This window comes from Pyrus communis, chromosome 14 (genome assembly GCF_041283825.1).
Source record: "Pyrus communis isolate YQ-2024b chromosome 14, ASM4128382v1, whole genome shotgun sequence".
In the NCBI taxonomy this organism is placed as follows: Eukaryota; Viridiplantae; Streptophyta; class Magnoliopsida; order Rosales; family Rosaceae; genus Pyrus; species Pyrus communis.
In genome coordinates this window covers 3,669,053-3,696,386 of record NC_142578.1, presented here as the reverse complement: position 1 = coordinate 3,696,386, position 27,334 = coordinate 3,669,053, and the positions used below count along the sequence as shown (strand labels likewise).

Sequence of the window (27,334 nt, the reverse complement as noted above, 5' to 3'; positions counted from 1 at the left end):
AAATTCAAGAGAGCTCTCTTTTAGTGAAGCATCGTAAGCACCGGAAATACCGTCTCTTCTTTGTTCGAGTTTTCAGCTGTTGAAATCCTCTTCACGCGATCCGCACTTTCAGATTTCATACTACTAATATTAGAATTTCAATCCGAAATCCGATCCAATTCGAATCACCTCATTCACTCGCTAGTCTAACAATTAATTTGCTACACTTTGGAAGAGCATTAGAGCTGGCTGAAAAATGGCGGTAGAAATTCCGAGCCGGCAGTTATTCATCGACGGCGAGTGGAAAGAACCGGTCCTCAAGAAACGCATTCCGATCATCAACCCTGCCACTGAGGAAACCATTGGTCTCTCCCTCTTCCTTGACTCTCAAAGATTTTCTATTTCGATTGTGGAATACTGATTCGTGGTTTGTAACTTGTTTTTCAAGTTAGGGCTCGTTTGGAAATGTTTCTCTAGAAAGCAAGCGTGCTCACAAGCGCTTTTGCTAGAAGTGTTTCAATCCAGAAACACGTTTAACTTTTTGAAACTTTTTTCAGACAACTACTGTTAGAAGTGCTTTTGATTATATGAAAACGCTATTAGCCATCCCAAAAGCACTTCTGGACAGGCGTTTCAATGAAATGATATGTGAATTAGTGGTTGATTTGTGGGAATGTGTGATGCAGGGGATATTCCTAGAGCTACTGCTGCTGATGTGAGGATTGCAGTGGAGGCTGCTCGAAGAGCCCTTGCCAGGAACAACGGGAAAGATTGGTCCTCTGCGCCAGGGGCTTCTCGTGCCAAGTATTTGCGCGCTATTGCTTCTAAGGTACATTGTCTCTGAGTTTCACTATTTAATTTTTTGTTAGTGAAATGATCAATCTGGTTATCATCAATTGCTTGTTAAAACAGTATTATTGCTGATCGTGTTTCGATCTTCTAATCTTTCAAATAGTTTTGATTAACTCTCACTGTAATAAAATTGTTTGAGATGTCTTGAGCTTTTAGTACTTTTGATGCAGATAAACGAGAGAAAAACCGAGCTAGCCAAACTCGAAGCAATGGATAGCGGAAAACCACTGGATGAAACTGTTTCTGACATAGTATGCTAGTGACAAATATTGAAATTATTGCTTACGACATGATGCATAAGGTCTTATGTGATGTCATGGCACCTAATTAACTCAAATTCAATACAGGGGGAAGTCGTAAGCTGTTTCGAGTACTACGCAGGCCTTGCCGAAGAATTGGATGCAAAGCAAAAAACTCCGGTTTCTCTTTCCACGGAGAAGTTCAAAACTCATGTTCTTAAGGAACCGGTCGGGGTTGTTGGGTTGATCACAGCATGGTATGTTGCAGCTTCTTTATTTCAAAAGAAGCCTGAAGCATCTTAATAATGATTTATATGTTAAGGAACCAAAAGTGCTTCTCTCTTATGTTAAGGAACTACCCTTTGTTAATGGCTGCGTGGAAAGTAGCTCCTGCCTTGGCTGCTGGCTGTACTGCTATACTGAAACCGTCTGAGTTGGCATCTGTGTATGTCCTGGTTGGTTTATACTTTATACATACGTATTATTTAATTGGTATGTTGATTTTTAACATATATGCGTACCGTTTGTGTTATCCATCGATTCTAGAACTTGTTTGGAGCTAGCTGAGGTGTGTATAAATGTTGGTCTTCCTCCCGGTGTCCTCAACATTCTGACTGGACTAGGCAATGAAGCCGGCGCTCCTTTATCAAGTCATCCAGATGTTGATAAGGTTCAGCTTTTTCTCTTTACTAATTATGTTATTTGAATTTCTGCATACTCGATGATTGTAAGATGTTCTGAGTTGTTAGCCACCAGGATGTAATTGCTATGTGATTAATATTCACCAGATCTCATTTACCGGAAGTACTCTCACCGGGACCAAGATTATGGCAGCTGCAGCTCAATCGGTCAAGGTAGGTTGAAAAACTAAATATCTTTCCATTTTGTTTTCGGGGTTCATTCTCTTCGTTTAATCTTTGCATACTTTCTCCTATGTGGTTTCTTTGTAGCCTGTTGCATTGGAGCTTGGAGGGAAAAGCCCCATTGTTGTTTTTGATGATGCTGATATGGAAAAGGGTTAGTACATCTTGGGCAAATGAATTGCTTCCGTTAGAAACTAGTTGCGCATGGATAGAACATGCACGCGAATCTGATTGAAACATATAGATATGGTACTGCTGCCGGATGACAGTACTGTTATGTTAACTCTCTATTACTCTATGATTCAATTGAACAGCTGTGGAATGGACTTGCTTCGGTATATGTTTGTCAGGTGGTCAGACTTGCAGCTCAACCTCCCGTCTCATAGTGCAGGTAAGTATAATAGCGTGATCGATGCTACATTACTTTCTGTTAGTCCCTTCTAAGTTACATAGATATTTACTAGAGTACTAATTAATCCCTTGCATTTCGACTTTAGGAAAGCATTGCTATGGAGTTTGTGAACCGGCTTGAGGACTGGACCAAACTCATCAAGATTTCGGATCCTATGGAAGAAGGTTGCAGGCTTGGCCCTGTTGTCAGTAAAGGGCAGGTAAATCAACTGTCAACAATTTCTTCATTTTATGTTAGAGTCTCCGTGCACGAGCGAGTGAACGCACTTGTGTTTGTCTTTTGAGACAACGAAAAGCTTTAAATTTCGTTCTGAAGTTTACGATCCAAGTGAGTGTTATCTAATCTTCACTGCATTTGGTTCGGTTCAGTATGAGAAAATAATGAAGTACCTCGAAGGGGCTAAAAGTGCAAAAGCAAAAGTTCTGTACGGCGGGAATCGTCCTGAGGTATAAACTAACCTATACATGGTACATGACTTTATTCTGTATCAAAAACTTGAGACTGTTAAAAAAAGGATGGCAATGGCAGCATCTGAAGAAAGGATTCTTCATCGAACCGACCGTCGTAACTGAAGTAACATGCGCCATGAAAATATGGAGAGAGGAGGTTCTCGGGCCTGTTCTTTGTGTCAAAACATTCAATACAGAAGAGGAAGCCCTTGACTTAGCAAATGACAGCCCGTGAGTTGAATCTCCACTTCTTTTTAGCCCCGTTTCCTTCTTTCGGTCAATTTCTTCCTCTTATATTCTCCTTACTACCCACATTTGTTTGATCTTCCCTTGACAGTTATGGCTTAGGTGCTGCTGTCATGTCAAAAGATTTAGAAAAGTGTGAGCGCTTTGCTAAGGTAAGACTGATAAGATATTATAAGTTAGTGTTCTAATAATCGCTCTAGGCGGCGTATAGGCACTGGCGTAATGCCACTGCTATGATTGAGGCCGAATCTTTAGAAAAATTGGGCGGCGTCTAGGCAGGCAACGCGTGGGTTCGGTGGGCTGCAGATCGGCCGAAATCTCTAAATGGAAGTTGTTACTCTTAATGGCCGAAAATACAAAATCTGCATAGTCCCTCGCCTAATCCCTGCCTAGGCCCTTGGGCGCTATGGCCTTCTCCACCGTTTGACTACAGCCTAGTGGTTTTTGGAACATTGCATATAACTGGTTGTATATTCCTTTTTAGTATCTCTTTCATCATGTTATATACGTGACACGAGGAATATTAATGGCATCATTTTGATAATTTGGTTACGAATTGTGTTTCATTTTGTTGGTGTGATGCTTTGCAGGGCGTTCAAGCAGGAGTTGTATGGATCAATTGTTCACAACCATCCTTCATTCAGGCTCCATGGGGAGGCTACAAACGAAGTGGTTTCAGCCGTGAATTAGGAGAATGGTACATTTTCTTAATCTTCTGTTAATTTAATTTTAATTTTCTCTCTCTCAATCTCAATCTCAGCATTGTGTTCATTTTCTCCTCAACCTCAGCATAGTGTTCATTATTTATTCTTAATCTTCTGTTAACTTAATTTTAATATTGTGTTATGATTTTGATTATGGGAAGGGTAATGATGGTATTTCTGTTTTTCTGTTGTGCAACAGGGGACTTGAGCTTTACTTGAACATCAAGCAAGTTACTGAATATGTATCAGATCAACCTTATGGTTGGTTTGAGGGACCTCCTCCTTCAAGTCCCTGAACAGAAGAATTTGAAAAAACGAAAAATTAGAAAATAATTCAACTATGTTGAATAAAATAAAAAGGTTAATATATATTTCAGTGTGTCCGAAACATAAGGTGGTACACTATATGTCGTTATACAAATGATGAGATAATTGTGTTAAAAAAATTAACAACTGAAAAAAATAAAACATCATTCCACTTGTATGATAACACGTGATGTGTACCACTTATGTTTCGGGTACAATAAATATGTAATGAATCGGACTTTAGAGAAATAACTATTTGAGTATATATTCATGTTGTTATGTTGTATTCATTCTTAAGAAACAAGTTACGTGATTATTTCGTGAAAAATAATATTTTGGACGGTTTATAATTTAAGTAATTGAAACTTTTTTCCCTATCCCAAAACTAAGCGTTTAATTTTTTTATTTTAAAATATAACAGTATCTTAATTTTAGAATGTAACAGTATCTCAAACTAATATAGACGGTCAAATAAAAATTTCAAATGCATATGATATTTTGTTATTCCTTCTGATCCTAGTTATCCAAAAGCTCTGACATTTCCCCAAATTTAAAAAATTTAAAATAAATAAAATAAAATAAAAAAAACTTCACAGGCCACCTGGTGAGCCGGTATCGGTGGCTTGCACGTCTAGATTATGCATTATTGGGATTGTTCTTTTTCAACAAATTCGGCGATTCCAGAGCATCCCACCAAACAACTTCACATCACGTTGCTGCTTAGCCCAGTCTCTACTTATCACTCTATCACTGCGCAGAGAGAGAGAGAGAGCTGAAAAATGGCGATCCAAATACCGAGTCGGCAGCTGTTCATCGACGGCGAGTGGAGAGAACCGGCCCTCAAGAAACGCATCCCAATCATCAATCCTGCTACTGAACAAATCATTGGTCTTTTTCTCACCCTGAGCTTTTTTGTCAATAAATTAATATCTGGGTTGTTTTTCTAAATTTAATATACTGTTTAGTCATCGCATTTGATCGTTTGATGTATTTAGTGGCTGAAGAGATTGAGCAAAAATTTGATGTAAATTTGGTTACTGACCCAGAACTTTGTTTTAAATGAAACATTTAATTAAATTCGTAAAAATAGAGTGCTGGCCCTGTTGGGTATTCGATTCTTGCTTGATCTTGTAATGGGAGATCCAAAGATCGTCTCTTTTTTTTTCCCCTTCAAATTTCTATGGTATCTGTGTTGATACAGAAAATAATGGAAATGGACAGATGGGTTTTGTAATCTGACTTAAATCTGGTATGTGAACTGGTTGTGGAATGTGTGGATGCAGGGGATATACCTGCAGCTACTGCTGAAGATGTGGAGCTTGCGGTGGAGGCTGCTCGGAAAGCTCTTGCCAGGAACAAGGGGAGAGACTGGGCATTGGCGCCTGGGGCTGTTCGTGCCAAGTATTTGCGCGCTATTGCTGCTAAGGTATTGGCTCTGTTGTCAATTAAATTAATCGGGTCTTGAATTTGATGTTGAAAGCGTATGGGGAAACCGATAGTTGTAGTTGCTGTGCTATATACTTGTCTCAATTCTTATGTTTGGAGGTTGATATTTTAACATTCAAGAAGAAATGAAGAAGAAATGGGTCTGAACTGAACAATTTTGAATAACTGCCTCGTGTTTCTTTCAAGTCTCTTTCTTGGACTATTGTTGATTTTCTAACTTCCATAATGACCTTTCAAAGATTTGGTCGTGTTCATATGTCTTACAATTTTCTTGTTTTTGTTTGCGTGCAGATAGCAGAGAGAAAGCCTGAAATAGCCAAGCTCGAAGCAATTGATAGTGGAAAACCATTGGATGAAGCTGCATGGGACATAGTATGCTTGTGATTCTCTGACAATTTGAATTGTTATTTATCATGCATAAGGTCTTATGTTCTGGCACATGCATTGCAGGATGATGTTTCTGGTTGTTTTGAGTACTATGCAGACCTTGCTGAAGGTTTGGATGCACAGCAAAAGACTCCTATTTCTCTTCCTATGGAGCAATTTAAGAGCCATGTCCTTAAGGAGCCCATTGGTGTTGTTGGGTTAATTACACCATGGTATTTGCTGCTTCTTTATATTAAATGAGTATGTTCAATTTTAGTAAGATTTTCTTCCTTGGTGGTTGCACTAACCTGTTTATAAAGTAAATTTTCATCTGTAAACCTTAAATTTTGGATTGTGAATTGCCCTAACAGTCCCGTTAGCAATGACAATCTTTAGATATTGTAGGTTTATCTTGTAAATAGCCTTTCAGTGTTATTAAGAAGCATCTTTATTATTTATATGGTGATGAAGTGCTTATGTTTTTATGTTAAGGAACTACCCTTTGTTAATGGCTACATGGAAAGTCGCTCCTGCCTTAGCTGCTGGGTGTGCTGCAATATTGAAACCATCTGAGTTGGCATCTGTGTATGTCCCTTTTTGGTTTATATGTACTTTCTTCAGCTCTTATGTTGCTTTTGTACATTGTATGCCTATCATCATGTTATCAATCAATTTCAGGACTTGTTTGGAGCTAGCTGATGTGTGTAGAGAGGTCGGTCTTCCTCCTGGTGTCCTCAATATCCTGACTGGGCTGGGCCATGAAGCTGGTGCTCCTTTGGCATCTAATCCCCATGTTGATAAGGTTCGGGTTTTTCCTTGCTAGTCTGTAGTTGGAAATTCTATGAATACATCTTCTTGTAATCATGCAAATTTGTTAGTTGTGACATCTTGGGTTGTTTTAGCTGTGTGGTGGTAATAGTAATAAACTTATATTCAACAGATTGCATTTACCGGAAGTACTATGACTGGGAGCAAGATTATGACAGCTGCAGCCCAATTGGTGAAGGTACAGCCAAGGCTTTGTAATCTGATAATTGTTCATTTATAATTGTGACATTTGTTCTCTTCATTTGAACTTCATTTACCATCTCCGATGTTGTTTGGCAGCCTGTTTCACTGGAGCTTGGTGGGAAAAGCCCAATTGTTGTTTTTGATGATGTTGATATCGACAAGGGTTAGTTCCTCATGAAGGCTACATTTTAGACTTACATGTTTTTTTTTTAATAACTAATTACTTCCATCAGGATCTAGTTGTATAGGGAGAAAATCTATGAATCTAAAGTGAAATGAAAAAATATACTAGTCCTGGTACTATAATGGTAATTGTTTACTCTATGACTCAAACAGCTGCTGAATGGACTGCCTTCGGTATCTTTTGGACAAATGGTCAGATTTGCAGTGCAACATCTCGGCTTATAATACATGTAAGTATGATAGCAAGATGATACATCACTTTTTGTCAGTTCCTTCTTTGTTGCACGGATGGTGGTGCATCTTTTTAAACTAAGTGGATATTACATGTAAATTCAAACAATTCTAGACCACGGGGTTCATGCATGATAATTAACTTTTGTACTACAACATCATCAATTATGCCACTTTCCCGCGGGTAGTTGAATGTGGTTTCCCTAGAAGCTTATTCATAGTGCCATCTTAAGCAAGCTTATACTACTGTATTAATTTCCTTGCACCTTGTTTCAGGAAAACATTGCAGCAGAGTTTTTGGATAGGCTTGTGCAATGGTGCAAAAACATCAAGATTGCAGATCCTCTTGAAGAAGGGTGCAGGCTTGGCCCTGTTGTTAGTGGAGGGCAGGTGAGTATACCATTAACAATATTTGCATTTTGTTTCTGTTTTTAGTTCTCTATTTCTTGAATTGGGGGACAGTGTGTTAAAGAAACAGGTCCACTGACACATATTAGACAATTGTGAAGCACTAAAGTTCCAACTAGTTATCTTTTTCTCGTTTTAAGTCTGTAAATGTAAGATTTGGACTTATGATACTCAAGTTGTCACTCTTGTAAAACATGTAAAACAAGGGCTGTCTAAATCAGCAAGTGTGAGCTGTTTATTCTTCCAATATTTTGAACATGTCTATTTAGTTGTTTGGACGTTAATAAATATGTTATATTCGGGCTTGTCTTGTGTGTGGGCCTGGGTTCTAATTTCAAATCTTACCCGGTAATGAACCATTTTTATAGTGTCTGGAAAGTGTTTTTTTTTTTTTTTTTTAAATCTAAAATTGCCATGTTTATGCTAAACAACTCCCCAGCCATTTATGTTGCAGCCTTGCTGGACAGTCTGTTGAAAAGTTTCTTCTTTGGATGAATTTAGGCTGATAAATTGTATTTTATGTTTGTTATAAAGATTAGAGTCCCTACGGTTTGACATGCATCCGCATATAGCTCACTTTCTGCGGGTGATAATTATACGTGTGTTCTTCAGATACAGAAATATGCAAAAGTCAAAACAGTTAGAAACATCAAGTAGTTCAAATCTTTAATTTCACTGCCCAGTTTATAATTGAAGTATTAGAATATTACCTGATTTTCACTGGATCTGTTTCAGTACGAGAAAATATTGAAGTTCATCACAACAGCTAAGAGTGAAGGCGCAAGAGTTTTGAGTGGTGGGGCTCGTCCTGAGGTATAAACCTATGTTTCCATCAAGCCCATTCTGCTGCTTTATTTGTCACAAACTCAATTTGTGAGTTATATTATTGGTGGATGGCAGCATCTAAAGAAAGGATTCTTCATTGAACCAACAATCATAACTGATGTAACAACCTCCATGCAAATCTGGAGAGAAGAAGTTTTCGGACCTGTTCTTTGTGTCAAAACATTTAGTTCAGAAGACGAAGCTCTTGAACTAGCAAACGACAGCCAGTGAGTTGACTCTTATTTCTGTCACCGTCCATAGTGAGAGATTTGTTCGACTGCTTTTTTTGTCCCATTTTGACTGATGAAGTTTGTTGAACTCTGACAGTTATGGCTTAGGCGCTGCAGTCATATCGAAAGATTTAGAAAGGTGTGAGCGTGTCTCTAAGGTGAGACTCCCTTGTACTTCTTTTGTGAACGGATCATCCCCTGTCCCAGCATTCGTAAAAACAGCATCTGATTATGAGTTGTGCTTCTTGTTCTTCTGCAGGCCCTTCAAGCAGGAATTGTATGGATCAACTGCTCGCAACCATGCTTCTGTCAGGCTCCATGGGGAGGCAACAAACGAAGTGGTTTCGGGCGTGAATTAGGGACATGGTATGGCTTTCTTGGCATTGTGTTATAATGTTCCATTGATATTGCATATATTTTAGGCCTAATATAATCACACTGCATATCCGAACTAAGCATAAAAGAACAACGAACATTGCATTACAGTTACTTCTGCAAATTAAGATCGGTGAACTGCAGATGGTAATAATAGTTTCTTCTCTTTTGAACAGGGGACTTGATAATTACTTGACCGTGAAGCAGGTTACCGAATACGTATCTGATGATCCATGGGGTTGGTACAAGTCGCCTTCAAAGCTGTGAAAGTTTACCCGCGAAATAGTATGGTGAAAACTTCAGATGTACTGATAACGCACAGGAATGAAGAGGGTGAAAATATGTACTGAGCTAGAAAACTGGATGTCAATTTTAACCATTTGACTAGGAATAAGACACGGTTGAATTCAGAGGTACTTTGTTGAGGAGGAGGAAGTCATGGTTAAAATCTTGGGTGCAACCGGTGTTCTATCCTCTTGTGCATGTGACGAGCAGGCGTAAGAGGATATACACTCAGTTATACTTAAGCATTTTTTTTTATAGTCATGATATATTACAGTCGAGCACACGGTCATAATTAAACTTTCCATTTCTCAATAGTCTTGTAGATCTCATAAAATTGCTACCCATGATGCAGTGTGTACTAATGGCAAGGGTTCCAATTATTTTATTAGTAGGGGTCCTAGGGGACCATAAATTCCAGTACAAAAAAAAATCGAACTTGAATGCAAGAAGGTGGTCATACTATTCCTGTCATCGAGCCTAATTTTTTGTGCGAAAACTCGATGTATGTTGGGGCCATGGCCACCCTACATTCTGGGACGGCTGTGGCTGCCAACATTCCGGTCATCATAGTGGTGATCTAAAATTTGATGGCTTTTCGGTGGTGGCTTGTTCCACAAGAGATTGACCACTAAGTTTGGGAGTTAATGTCACATGGTATGAAGGCAAGCTTCAATCTTTCTCAAAGTTTAGACATGTAGGTGAAGTTTCACCTTTTCCCCTTCTTAGTACTGATTTGGTACTGATGTGCTTTTATAAAAAGTGAGTATCAAAAAAAGTTGAGCTCAAAAAAGTGTTTGGTAAACGTTTAAAAACAACTTATTTTTACAGTTTTGGATGAAAAAAAGCTGAAAACATGAAGCAGCAAAAATACGATTATTCTCACAACACATCAGAAGCAGTTTTTTTCAAAGCATATTAATACCAAACCAACCATTAGTCTTGAAGCCAACTTCTTTCAAATTAAATGGCAATCTTTACTTTGTTTGGTGACAAATCTCAATAAAATTAAAGGAAAACTAGTTAAAAGAATTTGAAAATTTCGAGTTTTAATCAAAATGACAAAAAAATATCGTAAATAAATAGTATCACGAGTAATTTTTTAAAACAAAAATATTATTTTTGTTAAAAAGTAAACAGTACTACAATGTTTCTTTAAAACACTCTAAAATTAAATGGAGCGAGTTAATGAGGTGTCCGTGTCCACGACAACGAGGCTGAGAACCTCCCAACCAGTCAGCCTCACGGGGATGCCCAGTTACCCGGGTCGCACCCACCTCCCTCACCCCCTCCATATCCAAAAAGTAATGGGAAAAAAAAACAGAGGGAACCTTCCTCTCCGTTCTCTCTCTCTGCATTTATGTTCCAAACTTCGGATTGTATATGCTCACATCCTCATACACTGCATTATTATTATAATACACGTTCTGGATTCCACCGACCCTTTTTAATCTCTCTCTCTCTCTGAGCTGTGAGAAACTTCAGATTTTGTCCGTTGCTGTAGCTTCCTTGTTCCCTGGTGAACCTCCAACTACAGATTTTAGCTCTCCATATAAATTATACATTTGGGCTCCTTTGTTACTGCCACTCCATTCCTTCTATTCAAGTTTCTGGCTTTCTAGCGGAACCACCGCTGCCTCCTTCGGCTTTTGGGATCTGGGTTTTCTGCATAAGACATGGGGAGCTCGGACGAGAAGGTGGTTGCTGTGATCATGGTGGGTGGGCCCACTAAAGGTAAATAAAAAGTTACTGTCATGATCTTTGGATCGAATAATGAGACCCCATTTCTCAATTTCTCAGTTTTGGTGATGCTTGTTTGAATTTTCCATGGGAAAGTTCAAGGCTTCGTGCATTTTTGAGAGAGTAAATTTCAATTGTTGAATCATGAATTGGGAATCATGGCATTTCTCTTACAATCTTTGAGAAAGCATTTCTTAATATATTGGAGTTTCAACTCTACAGGAACTAGATTCCGGCCATTGTCACTGAATATACCGAAGCCGCTTTTTCCATTAGCAGGACAACCAATGGTTCATCATCCGATTTCCGCTTGTAAAAGGGTATATTCTTGTAGATAAATCTGTCATTTCCGGCTTCGTAGTGTGCATACTGGTTGAATTCACTGTCTTTTGGATTACAGATTCCGAACCTCACACAAATTTTCCTCATTGGTTTCTACGAGGAGCGTGAATTTGCGTTATATGTGTCTTCAATCTCTAATGAGCTTAAAGTCCCTGTTAGGTGTGAGCTCCTGCTTTTGTTTTCCGGTTAGTAGTTACTGATTAGATCTTGAAAATGTTGAACTGGATTTGATGTTTAATCTGTTGGTTGTACATTGCGTTGGTGTGGCGATTAGATATTTGAGGGAAGACAAGCCACATGGATCAGCTGGTGGACTTTATAATTTCAGAGATCTGATCATGGAAGACAACCCGGTTAGTCTTTTACCAACTCCTTTTTAATCAATTGATAAGTTTTTATCTGGTTTGTTTGTTTGTTTGTTTGTTTGTTTGTTTGTTTGTTTAGGTCTTTCGTCTTAAATAAGTTGTGTCGATGCATACATGTTCTAATTCTCAGGCAAAAGGCTGATTGTGGTTCTTATATTTGTTTGCAGTCGCACATTGTCTTGTTGAATTGTGATGTTTGCTGCAGTTTTCCGCTTCCAGAAATGCTTGGTAATTGTTTCATGAGTTGCTGGGAGTTTCGTATGATTGTTTCCAGGTTATTCATTGTGGATTCATAAGGGGATTGCAGAAAGCTTAATCTCCACTTTTTGCCGTGTTTATTTGCAGAGGCTCACAAAAAATATGGTGGTATGGGAACAATCCTTGTGATCAAGGTTGGTCAAAAAATGTGCAAAGTTATTTAATAATAATACTGATTATTATATTATCTATTGTTCTCCATATCTAAGTTTTCTTTTTTCTTTGTATAGGTTTCTGCTGAATCAGCCAGTCAGTTTGGGGAACTGGTAGCTGATCCGGTCACCAATGAACTGTTGCATTACACCGAGAAGCCTGAGACTTTTGTACGTTTGAGATTGGAATTTCAAGCTTACGGTGCATCAATGGAGAATTTTTTGCTCTCCTTTACCTTTCTTTAATTCTTATTTTATTCAGGTCAGCGACAGGATAAATTGTGGTGTCTACATATTTAAACCAGACATTTTTAACACCATCGAAGGTGTTTCCACTCAGTGGAAGGACAGAGGTAGTGATACATTCTCCATGAATAGGTTGCCTGTGCTATTAGTGTGCTTTAATTATGGTAACATGAAAGTTTAGTTCAACAAGAACACGGTATCTTTTTCATTTCTTTGTCTGTAGGAAATTCTTTGATGCATAGATTGCTTCCACTAAGATGTATTTTCACTTATTGATAGCATTGGTATTCACCATGCTGAAATCTGGACCATTTTCTGGTATTTGCAGCTGATTTAAGACGTCTGTCCAGCTTTGAATCCCTTCATTCAGCAACAAGGTTTCTCTTCATATAGTATAAAAAGTTAAAAACTACGTTGTTTAGTGAATTAAAAACACCGCTTTACTATAGTGCTATCCAACATATTGAATTGACTAGAATAGAAAGGTAATGCTGATAGAGAGTTCCTTTATCAGGAATGCTCCCACGCATTTTGTAAGGCTAGATCAAGATATCCTATCGCCTCTTGCGGGGAAAAAGCAGTTATACACATATGAAACATTGGACTTCTGGGAACAGATCAAAACTCCTGGGTAAGATTTGTGTCCGAGGTGTTGTCTTGCTATAACCTTGTCCTCATCAGTCTGGGCCATCTTGTAAATATTTAGTGTTGATACTTGCAGAATGTCGTTAAGGTGTTCTGGTTTGTATCTTGCACAATTTCGATTAACCAATCCACATCTTTTGGTGAGTGGAGATGGTACAAAGAGTGCCAGTATTACCGGTGATGTTTATGTTCATCCATCAGCAAAAGTACATCCAAGTGCTAAGGTACGTTTTCTCTCATACTGGCTTTACTAAATGTGCACACTCAACGAATGGCCTTGCAAAAATCTCATTTGAGTGATTTCTTTTCAACCAGTTTAGGAATCCTATGACTAGGTTGTCGTAACTGTGATTTGTATAGTGAAACAGATTAGTATTGTCGCTTTCCAGATCATTTAGCATTCCCTTAGTAATGCATCGATTAAATCTCCTGTTATCTGCTCGTACAGATTGGTCCCAATGTCTCAATATCTGCAAATGCTCGCATAGGAGCTGGTGTGAGGCTCATAAGTTGCATCATCCTTGACAATGTCGAAATAAAGGTACATAACAAAAGCATAGGTTATGGAGTGCATCCTAGATATCGCCTCATGTTGACATATGTACGATGCTTTGTTTCAGGAAAACGCAGTTGTTATTCATGCAATTGTTGGATGGAAATCTTCAATCGGGAGATGGTCTCGTGTCCAGGCACGTTCAAAAACTTTCTACCAACCCATGCTTAATAACAGAACTTCAACTTTCTTTTGTTATTTAAAGCTTTGTTGCAATTGACTTTCTAAGTTTGGCACTATGATTTCAGGCTACTGGGGATTACAATTCAAAGCTCGGAATCACGATCCTTGGTACATAAATCCTTTCTCATTTTCACTCAATCCTCTCGTTCTGATAAAATTATATATCGATATTGCCTTATGCGCCATCTGAATGCCGGTTTTATTGATAATTCAGGTGAAGCAGTGACAGTTGAAGATGAAGTGGTGGTTATAAACAGCATTGTCCTGCCCCATAAGACTCTCAACGTCAGCGTTCAGGAAGAAATCATCCTTTAATTGCTGCTTTTCCGCGTCATTGCTGTTATTCAAATTTCTCTTTTGTAAATTAACATCTTGCTATTTGCTAATATATATATATATATATATATGTATGTATGTATGTATGTATATGTATATGTATATATATGTATGTATGTATAATAAAAAGATGACTTTTTTCGTTTTTTTGGTTGTTGGATAAGATGTTTTGCTTCTTCATAGATGATAGAGAGGACAACTCAAAACGGTCCACTCGAAATCCAAAGGTTTTCAATCATCGGGAAATCAAATGTATTAATAATTTCAAATTCCAGAAGGAAAACAGTGTTACTGCCAAACACGGAAGGAAAGATACTGATAGACGAGTCGAGATTCTCTCTGGATGTTTGTGTTCGGAGTCGAAAGACCTGGAGATCCAGGCCATTGAAGAGGCAGAAAGAGAGATTCGAATCCTTGATTTGTGTGAGGTGGGCCAGTTGAATGTGCTAACGAGGACCGCATAATTCAAAATGAGTGGTTCGGATCTCCAGACACGTCAGCTTCGAGATCTCTCCAATATGCATAAAAATTACGGTATGCATAAAAATTGCGAGTTTTTAAGAGCCTTTCAGTTTCAGAGAATATATAAACTACAACTAGAGTGATCCCATCAAAGACAATGTATGCAGTATGGTGTTCCTTGTATTTTGTTAATTTCAGAGTTCTCGACTATTTCGCCAGCTGAATCTACGGACAAGCCAGCGGGTGCTGCCGAGGGAAAATCCCCACCCGGGATGGGGAACATCGGACACATAACGCGTATATCCAACAAAATCATTCAACTGGGAAAGAACAATAGAAAGATTCAGGAATGTCTGCAGCAAAACAGGGAGTTCTCGGACTGGTGTACGAATGTTCTATCAAGGCGTAACTATGTGGAGTATGTCTATCTGTGGACGTGTGGGCACGCGAAATTCCTCATTACAAAATAACATGAAATACGATGTTAATTGGGAGATCCGGGACCAGAGATCAGAAGAGAAGATATGTGGAGGTTTTTTCTGAGTTCATGCATTTGTTCGTCAAACATTTTGTATGACTTGCATGTATAGTTGCAAGTTTTACTGTAATTTACATTAGAAATGAGCACACAATAATCTGTCATGTATAATTGGCCCAACTTTCCAATTCCAAACATGAATTTACATCATTCACCCTCCATTTTTTCTAGCGAATACACAAAACATACGCACATCTCTAACTAGCCACCGATTCAAAAGGAAACCAATACAAGAACCCTGTGAGAATGTCGAAATAAGACGGTTAAATGTAGTAGTCCTGAGGGTAGCCGTTCTAAACATGGTGCATAGAGTTTGCATCCAACTAGGAGGGGCCATCCCTTCTCTGCCGGGTTAACAAGAGTTGAATTGAAGTGATTTCCTTGAGTCAATGAGCGCAGGTCAAAACAGAGAAGCATCAAGAAATTTGGATTGGATTCTTCCCAGCAACTTCGGAGTACCATGTCTTCCATGCTTCCATATAATGAGAAAACAGGTCCTTCAAAGCTTCAACGTGAAGCAAGACACATGATTTAGTAAATTTTCATCCAATAGTAATGGAGACAATAATAATCATGTAAGGCCTGCTTAATTTTGATTTTGATTTCTGCTATAAGACGTTTCCCTATTGCTAGTACGAGTGTCCTCTTGGCTTTGTTTCAACATGGGGTTTGGATATCCAGTTCTGTTCTTCCCACACCTAGTCAGTCTCCGGTCATGTTTCTTTCTCTATCCACCTCTCTTCTCTTTCTCCCACTATTGTCACCTGGTCCTACAGACAAGTTCACCAAGGCTGATGATAGTCATAGATCATTAAAAAAAAAAAAAAAAAAAAAAGTGTGTCCATCAATCGTCTGTGGGTATCAAAACTAATGAAGTTTCTTATCCCTTAGTTGGCTTCCTGATGTGAATTCAAACCTATAGAAATGGATCGCTATTGCTAATGGTAAATGATAAGAACAGCTATATTTACTATTCAAAATCAAATTCTTTCAATCTAATGCATGATGAATCATAAGATGATACCTTGGTTTTGATACTGAGGACAATAAGTAGAGGTTAATTTCTCCCAGTCATGAACCTTCCTCGTGTTCTCAGTCCCAGCTCTGGCAATAGTGACAGGAGCAAAAGGACCGAACTGATAGGTCTTTGAACCATCTTTGGAGTCTTCCAAATTGCTCCTATCAGCCTGACCTACTAGGCCCTTCTGTTTTTGCCCATCCAACTTCCCACCAATAGAAGAGTCTACCTTTCCCCTCTTAGAACTGACGTTCGTTATATCTGTGCCAAAAGCTCTCTTCTTAGTCTCCTGACGAACCTCCTCTTTTCCTCTCAATCCCAACCACTTAAATGCAGGCTTCCTCGTATCTGATGTGTGGGTCTGCACATTTTTGCATAAGAAGGAAAACATTTATCTTGACCAAACAATGTTATATGTTAACAAAAGTTGAATTCCGAATTTGGAAGTTTTATTTCTTTCTTCTATTGAGGATTCAAATTAGTGTTTTTACCTTCTCAATGAGGTTCATGGACGACAAAACATTCGCAATATCATAAATCCGCCTTACCTTTGCTGCTTTATCAAGTTTTGAACAAAAGTTAGTCAATAGTTTCTGCTCCATTATAACATATGATCAGGAATAAAGAAAACCAAGTGTAAATTTCTTACTTCTCATCATTGATGCATTGTGTGCATCTCCAAGCAGTAATTTGGCAGCTTCATCAAGGGAAATCGTTTCAACCTACAAGTTCACGCAGTAAAATCAATAATGGCCCAAAATTACGCAAAACCCAAATCACAGTTTTATAAAATAAGCAAGTTGTTATCCATTATTTCACTCACAGTTGAGCACACAAAGAGCTTCACAAAATTCTGCGTAAGAAGCGCCAGCGACTTTTCCCTTCTATTATCTGCTTAACAACAAATAAAAAGTAAGAGTCTTTAGGACATCACCAAACTTACCATTCATAGTAATTGGATATCCCCCCTATAACTTAGCCCAAAGCACCGAACAAGATTGAAAACACCGAAAACAAGGCTTACCTGATTTTGGGTTCATAGGTTTAAGATTGAGAGTAGGGTTGGAGTTTTCATTCAGCTGACTCCCACATCTTTCTGCATCATCCTCGTCGTCTGAAATTTGATAACCCTGCGAGAAAAAATGAAAATTTTAGGATTCTGGATTCAAAAACCTTATTTTGAAGAGATGAACAGCTCAATATAGAAAACCCCCCAAAAGACTTACATTTGGATCTTCGTTGCCGTCAAAGTTACAAATATTATCTCTCAGACCCTCTTCCTATTACACAATAAAATCACCAAATCAGTACTAAGTTCAAACAAATTCAAGAAACGAACACCAAAATTAAGGAGAACATTGGATCAATCTGAATCTCAATGATGAATTGTGAGAGATAAATACCCTTAGCTGTTGCAGGGCATTAGGAATCGCCTGAAATCCTTTCCAAGAATACTGGTTCTTTGCCTTTCGAGCAAGAACCTGGAAATTAAAATCAACCTAATGAATAAATCGATATTCAAAAAACCGAAACAAATTGAAACAAAAGTACCAAGAAAGGAGAGAGAGAAACTGACCCCAACGCTCTCCAGGACGTTGACAATATCGTAGATCCTCCGCCTCTCAACACCTGAAAGTCGAGAAACCATTAGATCCGATGAAATGAATACAATGAGGTGCGAAGGGATCGGAGATTGGGGAAAGATCGAGACCTAGTCGCGAAGCCGCGTCGTCAAGGCCGATTGAAGTCACGCCGTCACGGTTGTACAGGACGATGAAACTACGCGATTAGAAAGAAAGGAAGAATTAGAGCGAGAGAAAATCAAAGAATCAAGAAAATTGCAGACAGAGAGAGAGGGAGAGGAGGAGGGGAGAACGTACTTGGAGCACAAGAGGCCTAGAGACTTCTGCTTTCTGCTGTAGCGGTGGTTTCTCGCGGAAGGCCCTGTTAAAGCCGGGTCCGGGGGTTGCTCTGTGGCTGGAGGTGGGGGTGGAGGAGCCGTCATGGTTGGGAGAAAAAATGGAGGGAAGCGAAGGTACTGAAAGACTAGAGAGAGAGAGGACCGTTAAGAAAGAAGGGGGAAAGGGGGGTTGAGGAGTAAAAGGCGGGGGTTTACAAATTTCAAATCTTTGCGAGCGTTTGTTTGGGTTTTGGATCTGAAGGGCGGCTGCGCGAGTGAGCGCCGACGCGGTGGAGCGTAGCAGTCTGCGAAAGAAATAGTATGAGGGTGGACTGGAGAGGGGGGAGAGATTGGCGAGTTTTTCCAAATATTTGATGAATGAGCGCGAAATCTGATGGTTTCAGGTTTTTTCTGTCTTTTCGTAGATGGGAGCCAAATTTACCGAGTCCGGATTCTCGCCGGTTTCAATTTGCGTGAATTTCGAAGATGCGTGAATTGTGTTTATTCATTGTACATTGTGTGTGATTATAAATTTTTTTAAATATTTTTATTTAAAAATAAACATAAACAGTAGTTGATAAAAACTGATCGTACGATGTACGATGAACGGATACAATTCACAGATCCCTATGATTCTCACCAAAATGATACAGAGAGAATCCTATTGGAAATTTACCGGCTTTTGCCTCCATTTTTTATTTTTTGTCATCACGATATTTGGGTTGGGGTTGCTAATTTGCTGAGGTTGCCCAATTTCCCTCTCGATAATTATTGTCCCAAGTCAAATTTTACTCCATGTAAAACATTAAAATTACTCCTTCGGGAAATACAAAATTTTCCTTCTAGCACGTCGAATGAAAATTTTTTAAGCGTGTTTTTTGAAAAGAACAAATAAAAAAATTTCGTTACCCTAAATACAAGAGGGGATTCGATCTTAGGGATTCATTCAACAACGGAAAAAGTGGTTTTGAAATAAACTCGTTGTCTACTTGTATCGCACAGTAGTTTTATACCAAAACGCAACAAGCAACTTAAACTTACTCGACACAAACTTCTGGAAATCTAAATTGAACGTATTGATTCACAAAGTCGAGAAACCAGCTTCTTCGAAGCTGCAGCGATACAATTTGAGTAGAATGGCGAGGAAAATACAACGGTTTCAACTTGACTAACGTATGGAACTACAAATTTGACAACAGAAGATATGTGCTGAAGTTTACACGATTTCTTCACTTTATACAGTTTACATGATCACAACACAAGCCAGAACGAATCAATTGAAGCTTGAAACTCATGAAACCATTGACAATCATGGCCATTATTTCTCGTTCTTCTTTTCTTGGTAAGCGAATGATTGCCATGTTCAGAGTCTGTTGTTCTTATTTAAGTTTCTCTCGCCGTGATATTTCATTTCAACCAAAATGCTGAGACGGTCCTTCTTGAGCCAGTCCTGTTTTATTTGACTGCTTGCTGTGACAGCCTCAAGTCGGCTGCAAAAAAAATCTTTCTTTCAATCATAGTGCACCAGAATGCCCACCTGATCCTCCAAACGGTAGACCTTCAACACATGGCGATAAGAGAACATCAAGTGTTGAAACTTCAACAGGAACAGAAACCCCTTTGGAGCAGTAGTAGCTGGGGTTAAGATTTGAATGTAGTCAAATCTACATGATTCATGAGCCAATCTGAATTCCAACATGATTCACAATTTTACTTGACAGGGAAGACGACCACATTTGCTCTGCAATCTCAAAATCTCTTTTGCAAAAGCTTGATTACCTGTTAATAAAAGCCCATCCAGAACGCGATTGAAGGTGAACCTTCGCGGCAAAAATCCTCGATCAACCATCTCAATCAACAACTTCCCTGCCACTAACAGGTCTTCAGGTTTCTTCCTCACAAACATGGCACTGATCAAAACATTGTACGTGTCCAAATTAGGCAAGCAATCACCACAACCCATCTTCTCAAACACATTCAACGCCTTCTCAGTCTCTCCAGCATCACAAAAGTACCGAATCACAACATTATATGTCTGAACATTTGGCTCACACTCATCCCCCTTCATTCTGTCCATAAACTCCAGCGCCCTATCCATGTTTCCCGAGTGACACAACCCTCGAATCAATACATTATAAGTCGTCACATTAGGCACATAACCCTTGCTCACCATCTCCTCAAAAACCACGACAGCATTTTCCACACTATCTTTCTTACACAAAACCTGAATCAAAGCATTGTAAGTTGCCACCGAAGGAAGCACCCCTTCCCCAACCATCTCATCAAAAACCTTTCGAGCTTTCTTAATCTCCCCGACAACACCAAACCCATGAACCAAAGTAGTGTAGGTAACAACATCAATCTCACACTTCCTCTTCTTCATTTGCAAAAAGAATTCCCAAGCTTCCTTAATCTGACCAGCTCTAAAATATCCTTTAAGCATTATGTTAAACGTCGTTAAACTCGGGTCCAATCCCCTCTCCACCATCTCCCCTAAAAGCTCCAAAGCTTTCGGGGTTCGCTTAATCAAACACCACCCGTTCGCAATTATATTGTAACTAACACAATCAGCCTTAAACCTGCCCCTAAACACCTTAAACAAATTATACGCCTTTTCGACACGCTTAGCTTTACAAAGCACGTCAAGAATTGTATTAAACGAATTCAAATCCTGAGGACAACCATGTTCATGCATTGACAGGAACACCTTAACGGCTCTATCAGGCTTACCAGCAGCCACATACCTCTCTGTGATGATAGCGAAAGTCCTCGGCCCAGGGCCGAGCCTGCGGGCCCGCATTCGGGCCACGAGGGTCCAGAGGGACTTGTAGTCGCGCAGGCGGCCGGCAATATCGACGGCGTGGTCGAAGGAGGAGCAAGAGTGTGTGTAGTTCGGATGGTGGTCGAGGATTCTGAAGAACTGGAGGGCTTTGGGCCCATGATTCCAGAGCCTCTTCAGGGTTTTGTCGACCAAATCGGAAGTCCAATCGATTTGGGGGCTGTGAAGAATCTGGGTTAGGGTTTGCGGGTCGGATTTGAGAATCAGGTTCGCCAAGTGAGAGTCTTGAGAGGGATGAGAAGGTGAGGTGGTGAAGCTCCGACGCGGAAATAGAAAACTGGGTTTTGGGTTTTTCTGTGCGGCAGTTTTGAGTTGCAGAGTGAGCATTCTGCTGCGGTTGAAGATGTTGGCAGGTAATTTTCCCTCCTTATTTTCTCGGCAGCCAAACATGTTTCGCGGGCTCAATTTAATTGGCCTTCGTATTTGTCTTTTTCACTATATGAGCCCAGCCCGTCGCAGGTTTGTCAAAAAAAATAAAAGAAAAAAGGGAAGCGGGGCACGTGATGGGCATAATGTAGCTCCGATGTTGATTGTTGCCATTTACTTCTGTGGATTTTAGTTTCATCGGCGCTATGGTTTAATAATTTTTTTCTTCATTAATAAGTGAGAACTTTCAACTTTAACTTACCTGAATAATGAATTCCTTACTTAATTGGTATTGCAATTGGCGACAATGTGACATTATGTCATTAGCCCTTGTTACATTGTCTACAACTTGACGAGGTTGCACATAAGCTGCACCACTTTCTCCAATTTAGGGAAAAAATCTACCTACAACGGGGGTAATTATACTCATCAATTTATGAATCGATGATCAACATGGTATTATGTTATTGGTTCTTATTATATGGTCAATTTGACGTTACACGCTGATTAACAATACATACAGTTGGTGAACTTTTTGAGATCCTAATAGATATTGCTTATCATCCCAATCACGTGGTCAATCTTACGTTACACACTGGTTAACAGCACACGCATCAGGCGAAATTCTCGAGGTCCTAATAGAAATTATCTATCAATAATGTCTATCAATGACGACGTGGCCTCATGACATTGTTCCTTGTTGGTAATTAATACGACATGTCATCATGTCATTCGTCATTGTTACGTGGTTATTTGACGTGGCATAGTATATAAAAAAAAGTAGTCGAGGCACGCTTTTCTCGAGGTTTCAAGAGATGCTTATCAGAAACAATAAAGCGTGTCAAACGAAGATAAAGATAGTCACGCAAAAGAGTGAGCACTTTAGTAAATTGATTTCCGGTTATATCACTCTCGTCTCAGGAGGTGGTTGGTGAACTGTTGGAGTCCATCTCGTAACAAAAATCAGGCCCGCTGCGCTCCTCCACCATCTTCTTCATCATCCCATTCGGCTTCAGGTACATCCCTTTTTATTATTTTTTATTTGTTCTTCATGGCATTATGTAGTTGTTTGTGTTCAAGTAAAAAATTTATACATTTTTTTAATGGATTTTGATGAAATTTTGATGGATTTTTTAGGGATTTTATGGAATTTTTGTTCTTTTGATATATGAATTGGGTTATTACAGAAGTTTATGAAGCATGCAGAGTTTCTGTGGGTTTACATTCAGATTTCCTACACAAGTTTACAGCTTTTTTTTTCTAGGTGTGTCAGATTGTGTGATTTATGATGTGCATTTTACCAGAGATTGTACGCGTAACCGGGTTGTATAACCAGAGATTGTACGCATAATCGGGTTGTATATACCCCTCGTTTTATCTCTGTCATCATGTGCCATAGTGATGGGGTGGAGGACGCACATGTGCCGTGCGATGGCATGTGTGCCCTCCCACATTTTTTTGTCTTCGAGAAATGTTGATATAATCTTGTTAAAATAGTTGCAAAATTTCTCACGGGTTCTTACATTTCCTTCCTCTTTTCTTTTTATCAAAAATAGTCCTTAAGATTGGTCTAACTCCTCATTTGGATTTCTCATATAAAGTTGATAGAAGTAGTCCTGAGATTGTCCACCGTCAATCATCTTGGGCCTTCTGTGAGAAATCTTTGTTAAACTGGGAGTATTTTGGTCAAATCAACCCCTTTCCTTGAATTCGTAGTTTCCTTCAATTTAAATGAGATGTTTCACAGAAAGACCAAAATGATTGACAAAAGACAATCTCAAGTACCACTTCTATCAATTTTAAATCTCATGAACCAAAGTGAGGAGTTATAATAATTTCAAAAACCATTTTAGCTAAAAAGCCTTTTTTGTGTTATCATTCACTCTCATGTACAACCCTATTAAGTTGCATATATTTTGTCAATACGGATTAGCATTGATACCACAAAAAAGAAGCTTTGAATTTTACAAGGTGCATCTCTTAATTAAATTTCTGGCTTAGCCTCTACCTATAGAGAGAGGACATGGTTACACTCAAGATTTTGCCGGGCTTTAGGGGTACTTATGTGCATGTCTGCATATGTGTCTGGTCAGGTTTCCGGCTTTGTCAAGGGAGAGGGTTGCTGTCGAAGATGAGTTCAAGAAGAGGTGACGGGAATCCGAAAGGAAAGCATTTGAGTCAGGGTGTAGCAAACATTGGCCTGGACTCGGCACAGGACGATGGAGAATGGGAGGTAATTGGCAAGAAATCCAAGAACAGAAGTGGCGGCATATTTGGTCCTCAAAGTTCTAGTTACAAGGCTTGGGGACCGCCACCCCAAGGGGTTTCGAAAACTGGCACGCGCAGTGGTGCTGGTGGTTCACAAGCTGCTCATTCTCAAAAACCAGCTGGAGGAAGAAATGCAAGGCATCCCTATAACAACACAGGTGGTTTTGGAGACAACTTTATGGCCCCGAAAAATGTGATTCCCCCTCCGCTGGACCAAGGATGGAATTGGCAATCTAGAGCTGGCAAGAAAGACAAGAATGTGGTTCCTCCTGCTGCTGTTGCTGAAGATTATGATGACGAGGACAACTCTGATCCTCTGAGTGATCTTGACGACTCGGATGATGATCTCTTCAGCGACGAGTTTGACTCTGACTCTAGTGAAAAGAGTCATGGAACTCGAAAGAAGAGTAAATGGTTCAAACAATTCTTGGACGCGTTTGATCGTTTAAGTGTGGATGAGATTATTGATCCTGCCAGGCGGTGGCACTGCCCTGCGTGCAAAAATGGTCCTGGAGCAATTGACTGGTACGATGGCATGCAGCCCCTGAAAAGGCATGCAGAAACTAAAGCGGCCAAGCGGGTGAAGCTCCATCGAGAGCTTGCGAAACTTATAGATGCGGAGTTGCAGCTCAAGGGAGCCACTGTTACACCTGTGGGCCAAGTATTCGGCAGATGGGCAGCTCTGAAGGATGAAGAAAAGAATCGCAAAGTTATCTGGCCTCCGATGGTGCTGATCATGAACACAAAACTCAAACTGCAGGATGAATACGACAAGTGGATTGGCATGGGAACCGAGGAGCTTCTTGATTTGTTTGATGATTACCATGCTAGTAAGGCTCGACACTCATATGGTCCGCAGGGACATTGTGGGATGAGCATGTTGATTTTTGAGGCCTCGGCGATCGGACACTTTGAGGCAGAGCGGCTGCACAGGCATTTTGCAGAACAAGGATTTGGTAGGGATGCGTGGGAGCGCAATCCTGTCTTGTTTCGTCCAGGTCTTATCCGACAGCTCTATGGTTTCTTGCCAACCAAGCGAGACTTGGATACTTTCAACCAGCACTGCGATGATAAAGCGGGGCTGAAATTCGATATAAAATCTTACCAGGAGATGGTTTTGAAGCCGACAAGGCAGATGAGTCTGGACAGCGAAGAGGTTATTCGGCTGAAGGACAAGCTCCCGAAAGAAATGAGGCTCAGGACAGATGCTGAGGAAACTAATGCCATACTTCGTGACAAGATCGAAAAGCTGCAAGATGAAAATCGTCTTTTGAAGCAGAGGATCAAAACGCAGCTGGAAGAGAACAAGGAAGAGATGATTCTGCAGGAAGAATTCTACAAAGATGTTATATCTCGTCCTCGAGATTAGAAGTTCGACTCAAGACTTTCAAGTATTTTACATTTCGTTTCTCTTTTCCGTTTTGGTCAAGAACTAAGTTACATTTCGTTTCTGTTATTTCTTGTTGGGATTTTCGTTTCATTTGGTAAGAACTTGATCGTATGCAATTTTAGTATTTGAACTTAAATGTTTGTTTGGTGTTTTTTTTTTTTATATGGATCAGCCTTAGATTTTTATATTGGTTGATTAAGCATTTTAGGAATCCTCCCAAACTTTAATGGCGTTTTTTATTTGTATTTTTATCTCCGATTATGAGGAAGAGACCCTGCATGAACTAGTTCATTGCTACTGTGGCATATATTTAAGTTTCTTTTTATATTACATTGTGTTATAGGATCAGAATGCCACATGATAAACTTGTTCTATGTAAGTTGCTCGAGTCCATTCAATCCACTCCACTGCCTGGTCTATAAGCCTTGACTGACCAAACTCCAAAAACAAGTCCTGCCAATTCTTATCGTTTTGGTTCGTATGTAGTACCCTCCCCTAGAACCATGAAAGTGATATTTAAGTTAAAATCTCCCCACCTACCTGTGCTTCCTAATTCTCCATCAAAATTCTCACCAACGTACATATCTGTAATAATTCCCCACCTTAAATGACAAAAAGCCAAGATTTAGCCCAACCATAAATGCATACTACGCATGTCTAACGAAGGTAGCAACGGGGTAAAAAATTGAAATTTACTATGCTACCAGAATAAAATTAATTATCTCCAATGAAAGTAGCAATTCAGTTTAGTAAGGATACATATTAGGTACTCCCTTGTGTACTCTATGTACTTGTTTTCTGATTTGGCTCAATAAAAAAATGTCACATGTTTTTTGTTTTTAAAGCCAAAGAAAAATTAAAAACTTATCCATTATTTTTTTCAGACAATAAAATATATGTTAAAATACCACTCGACAAAGAAATTGACTCATGTGACATCCCGTCCCGAGATTATAAAAACGTACGTGTGAATTTACCTTTTTACCCCTAGTTCGTTACATTTACGTTTATTGTTGTTTTGTGTGGTGTGGCATGTGTTGGACCACACACACACACTCACACACACTGTCTCTATCTCTCCCGTGTTTCCCTCTCCCTCTGTCTCTTTCCTGTCTCTCTCTCTCTCCCCGAGTCCTCTATCATTCTTCTTCTTCCTTCAACGCACGGACAAACACCAAACTCACCCAAACCATCACTCTCCGAGGAAACTAAGGACACCTTCGAACTCGTGAAGCTCGTACGAGTGCAACCATACCATTTTCAGGTGAGAAATCCTTCGTTTTCACGTCGATTCGAGGTAGTCCGATTTAGGTACTATTCATGCAAACTTAATCTAGCATGTTTTTGGGATTTTGAAGCTTGTAGATGTCTTAGTGAGGTCCCAAGGAGCCTCGGAGTGCTTCGTTGGACGAATTTGGACGTTGGGATAGCTTGGTTTAAAGTTGGCCGGTTTTTGAGTTTGAAGACAGGTATGATCGCGTGGTTTTTAGCCTTTAAAACTAGTATATCATGATTCTACTAGTCCTAAGCTTCATTTTGGTCCAAGAATCATGAAAATTGGTTGAGAAACGAGTGAGAAAACTAAGTTTGAAGTTTTCCCAGTTTTCCGGCGCCGGAGGCTCGCCGGAGAAGGTGACGGGATATTCCGTCAAATCTGACGGAATATTCCTGACGCCGTTAACGGAATCTGTCAAAACTGACGGAATATTTCTAACGGCGTCAGTTGACGCCGTCAGTGTGCACCGCACGTGCCTGCGCGTGGCCGGCGCGTGTGGCCGTGCCTTGCCCGGCGCGTGGGGGCACGTGCGGCGGAGGAAAATTATTCTAAAAATATGGTTGTGATCCTGAGGTTGTGTAGAGCACGTTGGTATATTCATTTGTCCAATTTGAGCAATGTATGAGAAGTTATTACGAGAAGTTGGTTATGTGCTTTTAAATTAACGTTTTCATGGCTATTTCGCATATAGGTGATTCGTATCCCGAGGACGAGCATGCACACTCGAGGCAGGGGGGCTACGACCTTTTGTTTTCCGCATATACCTATATACATATAGTTCCCAGAAATTAATATAAATGTTATTAATTATGTGCCATTCCTTTTATGTTATTGGTTATTATGTATGATGAGTTGCATATATGTTTGTTTATACATTCATTTATATGTGCATATATATATTGGTGCGGTGGAGGCACAGGTAAGTGCCAGGTAAGCGTTATTTAATAAGTGCATTAAATAGTGATTAGAGGTGCTTAGAGAGCTCATAACCTGCACCCCCGGTGTTAGTGCTCCCGCCCTGAGCAGGGCACAGTCCTTCACGTGATGTTC

At 39.6% G+C, this 27,334-nt stretch overlaps 5 protein-coding genes and 1 pseudogene across 10 annotated transcripts; 4 read left to right on the top strand and 2 right to left on the bottom strand.

Moving 5' to 3' along the window:
* Window positions 1–148: 148 nt before the first annotated feature.
* Window positions 149–4,425, top strand: LOC137713712 (aminoaldehyde dehydrogenase 2, peroxisomal-like). The gene is made up of 15 exons (XM_068453052.2): window positions 149–344; window positions 666–808; window positions 1,002–1,082; window positions 1,179–1,327; window positions 1,423–1,515; window positions 1,617–1,740; window positions 1,859–1,924; window positions 2,021–2,087; window positions 2,248–2,324; window positions 2,431–2,544; window positions 2,714–2,791; window positions 2,874–3,025; window positions 3,132–3,192; window positions 3,631–3,737; window positions 3,944–4,425. The coding sequence occupies exons 1-15, from the start codon at window positions 236–238 to the stop codon at window positions 4,038–4,040; spliced, it is 1,518 nt and encodes a 505-aa protein (XP_068309153.2). The 5' UTR covers window positions 149–235; the 3' UTR covers window positions 4,041–4,425.
* Window positions 4,426–4,572: 147 nt separating this feature from the next.
* LOC137712633 (aminoaldehyde dehydrogenase 2, peroxisomal) lies at window positions 4,573–9,722 on the top strand. The gene is made up of 15 exons (XM_068451745.2): window positions 4,573–4,938; window positions 5,334–5,476; window positions 5,788–5,868; window positions 5,947–6,095; window positions 6,355–6,447; window positions 6,541–6,664; window positions 6,803–6,868; window positions 6,970–7,036; window positions 7,210–7,286; window positions 7,564–7,677; window positions 8,431–8,508; window positions 8,596–8,747; window positions 8,848–8,908; window positions 9,010–9,116; window positions 9,302–9,722. The coding sequence occupies exons 1-15, from the start codon at window positions 4,830–4,832 to the stop codon at window positions 9,390–9,392; spliced, it is 1,512 nt and encodes a 503-aa protein (XP_068307846.2). The 5' UTR covers window positions 4,573–4,829; the 3' UTR covers window positions 9,393–9,722.
* A 948-nt stretch (window positions 9,723–10,670) lies between these two features.
* Window positions 10,671–14,301, top strand: LOC137713405 (uncharacterized). The gene is made up of 15 exons (XM_068452698.2): window positions 10,671–11,141; window positions 11,370–11,467; window positions 11,548–11,648; window positions 11,764–11,842; window positions 12,022–12,082; window positions 12,200–12,246; window positions 12,343–12,435; window positions 12,527–12,617; window positions 12,839–12,887; window positions 13,025–13,141; window positions 13,232–13,379; window positions 13,604–13,696; window positions 13,776–13,844; window positions 13,957–13,999; window positions 14,106–14,301. Exons 1-15 carry the CDS (start codon window positions 11,084–11,086, stop codon window positions 14,204–14,206), a joined length of 1,248 nt encoding a protein of 415 aa, XP_068308799.2. The 5' UTR covers window positions 10,671–11,083; the 3' UTR covers window positions 14,207–14,301.
* Window positions 14,302–15,276: 975 nt separating this feature from the next.
* On the bottom strand, window positions 15,277–18,551 carry LOC137713952 (E2F transcription factor-like E2FE). Of its 4 annotated transcripts, none has more exons than XM_088684564.1 (11): window positions 18,126–18,551; window positions 17,957–18,024; window positions 17,822–17,874; window positions 17,649–17,726; window positions 17,472–17,525; window positions 17,270–17,375; window positions 17,069–17,136; window positions 16,895–16,967; window positions 16,737–16,801; window positions 16,252–16,606; window positions 15,277–15,732 (listed from the first exon to the last, which is right to left on the bottom strand). In XM_088684564.1, the coding sequence occupies exons 1-11, from the start codon at window positions 18,248–18,250 to the stop codon at window positions 15,644–15,646; spliced, it is 1,134 nt and encodes a 377-aa protein (XP_088540690.1). In that variant the 5' UTR covers window positions 18,251–18,551; the 3' UTR covers window positions 15,277–15,643. The 4 variants fall into 4 exon arrangements, with proteins under 4 accessions (XP_088540690.1, XP_088540692.1, XP_088540691.1 ...); XM_088684566.1 differs by having other exon boundaries at window positions 15,277–15,997; window positions 16,737–16,798; window positions 18,126–18,533; XM_088684565.1 differs by having other exon boundaries at window positions 15,277–15,997; window positions 18,126–18,531.
* A 649-nt stretch (window positions 18,552–19,200) lies between these two features.
* Window positions 19,201–21,399, bottom strand: LOC137713803 (pentatricopeptide repeat-containing protein At1g74900, mitochondrial-like). The gene has a single exon (XM_068453160.2). It carries the CDS (start codon window positions 21,372–21,374, stop codon window positions 19,848–19,850), a length of 1,527 nt encoding a protein of 508 aa, XP_068309261.2. The 5' UTR covers window positions 21,375–21,399; the 3' UTR covers window positions 19,201–19,847.
* A 753-nt stretch (window positions 21,400–22,152) lies between these two features.
* Window positions 22,153–25,331, top strand: LOC137712496 (protein SUPPRESSOR OF GENE SILENCING 3 pseudogene; annotated as a pseudogene). Of its 2 annotated transcripts, XR_015955963.1 has the most exons (3): window positions 22,153–22,366; window positions 23,444–25,154; window positions 25,209–25,331. The product of XR_015955963.1 is annotated as a protein SUPPRESSOR OF GENE SILENCING 3 pseudogene, transcript variant X2 (transcript). The 2 variants fall into 2 exon arrangements; XR_015955962.1 differs by lacking the exon at window positions 22,153–22,366 and having other exon boundaries at window positions 23,352–25,154.
* Window positions 25,332–27,334: the final 2,003 nt, after the last annotated feature.